This window comes from Grammomys surdaster, unplaced genomic scaffold (assembly GCF_004785775.1).
Source record: "Grammomys surdaster isolate TR1022 unplaced genomic scaffold, NIH_TR_1.0 125849, whole genome shotgun sequence".
NCBI classification, from domain to species: Eukaryota; Metazoa; Chordata; class Mammalia; order Rodentia; family Muridae; genus Grammomys; species Grammomys surdaster.
In genome coordinates this window covers 892,527-898,153 of record NW_021620675.1, presented here as the reverse complement: position 1 = coordinate 898,153, position 5,627 = coordinate 892,527, and the positions used below count along the sequence as shown (strand labels likewise).

Genomic DNA, 5,627 nt, shown 5'->3' with positions numbered 1-5,627 from the left:
CTCTCTCTCTCTCTCTCTCTCTCTCTCTCTCTCTCTCTCTCTCTCTCGTGTGTGTGTGTGTGTGTGTGTGTGTGTGCAGTGCCTGGGGAGACCAGAAGAAAGTGTCAGATCCCTCAGAACTGGAGTTTTGTAGCTGGCCGTGAGTTTGGGAATGAAGCGTCTGGAGGAGCCAGTGGTCTTACTGCTGAGTGGTCTCCAGTCTGACATCAGTGTGTATTGAATTGAATGTATTGATGTGATTCCTGTCAAGGCTTCTGGGAAGAGTGACACATTTAGACCTATTTGCTTACTTACTTACTTATCATACAAAAGTAAGTACCAAGGTTGCCACCCTTATCTTTTCCTTTCTCTCTGGCTCTGAAGCTCAGGTCCTCCAGAGCTCGACCGCTGCACTCCATCCCCAGGCTAGGGCTGTACTTTTGGGGGAACTTAACCTGCCTCTTTTCGAATTTCTTTTCCACCCTGTTCCCAGCTCTCAGCCCATCATCCACCTGATTCCAACCCTGGATGTGATACCTCCGCACATCAGTGTGGTTCAGAAGGACTGTAAGCGACGAGGCCAGGAAGCAGCCTGTCTGACTGCAGCCCTTTGCTTCCAAGTGCTATCTCAAACTCCTGGGCGTTGGGATCGCAGATTCTGTGAGTGGTTACAATGTATCCAAGGCAACCCCCAAGCCCTGGCCGGTCTTGGTGTCTGCCTCTGCCTCCACTCTCATGTTTGCCTCTCCCATTCAGACATACGGTTCTCAGCATCACTGGATGAGTGGACCGCTGGGGCACGAGCAGCATTCGATGGCTATGGCCAGCGGCTGTCCTCTCGGCAGCTCCAGCTCAGTGTTGGGAATGTCACTTGTGAACAGCTGCATTTCCATGCACTGGTGAGGATGGGGTAGGAACCGCTTTGTGTTGTTCCAACCAGAACAGTGATAAAATGGAAACAGAGAGATTGAGACCATTCAGATTTGGGAGTCAGGGTGATATGGAGTGGAAACCTGGCTCTATAACTTGTCACCATGGACTCTGCCAAGTCGCTTAGCCACTACATCTTAGTGTCCTTGCTAAAATGGGATGATATATACTGATAAACTATTTCACAGGAGTTGTATTTGAATTACTGTGAAAACCTTGGGACAGTGTGCAGGACATAGACGACCACAACCTATTCTGCAGAGGTCTGGCTTCTCCTCCAATCCTGGTTCCCCACAACCTGCCCTTCACTCTGTTTCCCTCAGGATACGTCAGATTACCTCCGGCCAGTGGCCTTGACTGTGACTTTTGATTTGGACAACACCACGAAGCCAGGGCCTGTGCTGGCTGAGGGATCCTCTATGTCTATACGAAAGCTGGTTAGCAGTGCTATGCCTGCTCCATCGGGGTCTCAGTGCTGCCCTCCTAGTGAATTGAAGAGCAGGGGGAGCTCACATACAAATGGTGACATCTGATTCAGGCTCCGATGATCAAAACATTCCAATCCTTCTTCTTTTCCTTCCTCTCAGACCCCTAACTCTCTTCTAGATCCCCTTCTCAAAGGACTGTGGCCCTGACAATGAATGTATCACAGACCTGGTGCTTCAAGCTGACATGGACATCAGAGGCTCCAGGTTAGATGGGGAAGAGCTAGGCAAGCCAGAAGGGACTCAAGGGAGCTGGAGAGGGTGGAGAGCAGGTTATCCCTATGTAGCCCTGGCTGGCCTGGAGCTTGCTATTTAGACCAATCTGGCCTCGACCTTACAGAAATTCACCTGCCTTCCAAGTGCTGGGATTAAAAGTGTGTGCCGAAATGAGACTTGATTCTCTTTTGCCTCTTAGTCTTTGCTTTGTCTCCCACTCTTAGGAAGTCCCCATTTGTGGTTCAAGGTGGCCGACAGAAAGTGCTGGTGTCGGTGACCTTGGAGAACAAGAAGGAGAATGCCTACAACACTAGTCTGAGTCTCAGCTTCTCCAGAAACCTCCACCTGGCCAGTCTTACTCCTCAGGTACTGTGGAGGAGAGGACTGGGGCGAAGGAAGAGAGGAGGAGGGAGACCAGGACATCAGCTATGGGTGCTGTGGAGAAAGGCTCCACTGTAGAGAGTGTGGGCAGGGAGTGCCCGGGCGGGAGGGAGGGTGGCTCCAGCCCCAGCTCTGACTCTCACCTCCCTCCCTCTGCCTTCAGAGGGCCAAATCAGTGAAGGTGGAGTGCACAGTCCCTTCCCCCCATGCCCGGCTCTGCATCGTGGGACATCCAGTCTTCCAGGCTGGGGCCAAGGTGAGTAAAGCTAGCTCTGGATCCACAGGGCGTGGAAGTTCTGGGAAGGAGAGAGACACGGGCTCTTGTTCCTCCATGTCTCTTGCTCTCAGGTGACCTTCCTGTTGGAGTTTGAATTTAGCTGCACCTTCCTCCTGAGCCAGGTCTTTGTGAGGTTGACTGCCAGGAGGTGAGAACAAAGGCTTCCCCCAAGCCCTCACCCACCCCCTTCAGAACACTGAAAGTCAGAGAAGTGGGTGGCTAGAAGAAACAACTCTGATTCCTCTAGTAGCAAACGGGGTCCCTGAGGAGGGACTGGGATGTGAAACTTTCTCTCTGGCCCTGCAGCAGTAGCCTGGAGAGGAATGAGACCCTTCGAGATAATACAGCTCAGACCTCTGCCTACATCCGATATGAGCCTCACCTCATGTTCTCTAGGTATGGCTGGGCTCCTGGCTGGGGCCGATTGACCCCGATTGACCTCTGTTGAGTTTTCTTCCTGTCCTTCCTTGTGCTTTAGTGTTCCTGGGAACACTAAAGCACACTAAATCCTTGAGTCTTTTGGTCCTCACTCCCACTCATAGTCATCCTTTCTCTTAAGCATCTTGTCAGGTCCTGATCATTAGAACTGGGATAAACAAACATGGGGTTATGGCTAAATACTTTTATTTTTAAATCAAACCTGTGTTATATTTAATTTCTTTCTTATTGCCTCCTATCTCATTATCCATGTGCTGACCCTACCTTCCCTGAATCCATGTCTGTATGCTGATCATATGTTCTGCGTCTGTGTCATGGCTGTGACCTTACACCTCCTGGCTTGGTACCTACACAGTGAGTCCACGCTGCATCGGTATGAGGTTCACCCTTACAGAACTCTCCCAGTGGGTCCTGGCCCTGAATTCAAAACCACTCTTAGGGTGAGAAGCTGTAGCAGTCTTGGCGTCCTAGGGGTGGAGTGTGTGAAGACTGAGAAGAGCCTCTCATGAACTCGAGTGGCTGAAGGAGCAAATGAAGCAGGTCCTGTCTCTTGCCTCTTTCTGATTTAAATTCTTCTCCCAGGTTCAGAACCTTGGTTGCCATGTGGTCAGTGGTCTTGTCATCTCTGCCTTCCTTCCAGCTGTAGCCCATGGGGGTAACTACTTCCTGTCACTATCTCAAGTCATCTCTGGCAATGTGAGTCTGGGCCAGAGCATGTGGAACCTGCCATCTTGAACTAGTGGGCTCCCGTTTGTTGGCTCACTGCTCTCTGGGCTCCTCTCCCTGGGACCACTCTTACATGTGACTTGGGAGGAGGGAAAGGGATTCTGCATTAGAAGGGTTATAGGCGTGGCCTGTCTAAGAAGGTCTTTCAAGTTGGATCTTTCTCTAGGCAAGCTGCGCAGTGCAGAACCTGACTGAGCCCCCAGGATTCCCTGTGCATCCAGAGGATCTTCAGCACACAAGCAGACTGGTAGGAGTCACAGGAAGGTGTCTGGGACAGGAATGCTAGTAGAGATTGCTGTCTGGTGACAGGTGGGTGGGACGTGGCAATGGGAGGGGGATCTTCCCATTCTAGAGTCCTGATTTGCCTCTGTTCTGGTAGAATGGAAGTAACACTGGATGTCAGGTGGTGAGGTGCCACCTTGGACTGCTGGCAAAGGGGACTGAGATCTCTGTCGGACTGCTGAGGCTGGTTCACAATGAGTTCTTCCGGAGGGTAAACCGTTCTTCCTTTCTGCTTTTATCTGAAACATTAACACAGATCGGACACATAAACTCATGTGTAAGTTCAGCCTCCCTCTGCTTGACATAAGCAAGTAGTTTTATCTTCCTAATCTTTTTTCCCGATTTCTGGATTTGTTTTGTTTTGTTTTGGAGACAGAGTCTCTTTACATAGCCCTGGCTGTCCTGGGACTCACTATATAGACCAGGCTGGCCTTGAACTTACAGATATTCATCTGCTTCTGTCTCCCAAGTGCTGAAATTAAAGGCACAAGCCACCATGCCTGGTCTTTTCATGATCTTTAAAATGAGAAATTGTGAAATTGTTCTAAGGAGGCAAGGAGATGGACGTAAGGCAAGCCCTCACTAGAACATAGCAATCACCCTTGTACTTCCCTCTACTTAGTGTCTATCTTAGGGTTTTACTGCTGTGAACAGACACCATGACCAAGGCAACTCTTAGAAGAACATTTAATTGGGGCTGGCTTACAGATTCAGAGGTTCAGTCTATTATCAACAAGGTGGGAACATGACAGCAACCAGGGAGGCATGGTCTAGGAGGAGCTGAGAGTTCTACATCTTCATCTGCAGGCTGCTAGCAGAATATTGACTTCCAGGAAGCTAGGATGAGGGTCTTATAGCTCACACCCACAGTGACACACCTATTCCAACAGGGCCACACCTTCTAATAGTGCCACTCCCTGGGTAGGGCATATACAAACCATCACAGTGTCCCTTAGCAGCATCATAGAGATCAATTAATAGAATGCTCATATTTAATAATTCACCAAGCCAGGGACACTGTGTATCCTTAATCCCAACACTCAAGAGGCAGGTGGATCTCTGTAAGTTCAAAGTTTATGGCTAGCCTGGTCTACATAGCATGTCCCACACCAGCCATACACACACACACACACACACACACACACACACGCTTCATCAAGTGCCTATTATAGGAATGACTCTGTGTTAGGTCAACACCAAAAAGATTAAGATGCATCATGTCTAACTCATTGCAGGTGTTTAATACTTTTCTTGTCAAACAAATGAATACAATAATTGCTATTACTTAGGATTTTTATGGGATTGTAGAAGATAGGATTATATAGTTGAGAGAAGGATCTAGACTATGAGGGTCTCCAAACTAAAGTCACTATGTGATAGGCACTCAGAGTCAGTGTGAGCAGGGAAATGGCATCTTAATTATAAATGGCTATTTAGCACTAGGTTATTATATTGTGCATTTACAGCTAGCAGCTACCTTCAGTGTTGCAAGATCTCTGGGCTATAAGTATGTCTTAGGTGAGTAAGGTCTGACAAGTTCTTCTCCGAGCCTGGTACTGTCTTTATCTCTCTTGATCATCTCGTTTGATTCAGTTGTGTGTGCTTGTGTGTGACTGGGGATTTCAGTGGCCTCTGGGACACCACTGACCATCCCCAGACATTTTTATTATTTTTATTTTTATCCAAGATTTATTTTTATTTGTGCATGTGTATGTAGATGCACATGTGTGTACATGTGTGTGTAGAAGCATGTGTGTGTACATGTGTGTGAGTAGATGTATGTGTGTGCACATGTGTGTGTAGATGCAAGTGTGTGTACATGTGTGTGAGTAGATGCATGTGTGTGCACGTGTGTGTGTAGATGCAAGTGTGTGTACATGTGTGTGAGTAGATGTATGTGTGTGCACATGTGT

At 48.5% G+C, this 5,627-nt stretch overlaps 1 protein-coding gene across 3 annotated transcripts in view; it reads left to right on the top strand.

Annotated features, from left to right (window-relative positions):
- Itga10 (integrin subunit alpha 10) overlaps positions 1-5,627 on the top strand; it is a 17,456-nt gene that overhangs the window by 8,428 nt on the left and 3,401 nt on the right. For all 3 annotated transcript variants that reach the window (XM_028789811.1, XM_028789809.1, XM_028789810.1), the window contains 12 exons: positions 473-639; positions 736-878; positions 1,233-1,346; positions 1,516-1,601; positions 1,835-1,976; positions 2,155-2,247; positions 2,340-2,416; positions 2,575-2,664; positions 3,062-3,146; positions 3,289-3,402; positions 3,599-3,679; positions 3,812-3,925. In XM_028789811.1, the coding sequence (XP_028645644.1) occupies positions 473-639; positions 736-878; positions 1,233-1,346; positions 1,516-1,601; positions 1,835-1,976; positions 2,155-2,247; positions 2,340-2,416; positions 2,575-2,664; positions 3,062-3,146; positions 3,289-3,402; positions 3,599-3,679; positions 3,812-3,925 (1,306 nt within the window). The remainder of the gene's footprint in view (positions 1-472; positions 640-735; positions 879-1,232; positions 1,347-1,515; positions 1,602-1,834; positions 1,977-2,154; positions 2,248-2,339; positions 2,417-2,574; positions 2,665-3,061; positions 3,147-3,288; positions 3,403-3,598; positions 3,680-3,811; positions 3,926-5,627) is intronic.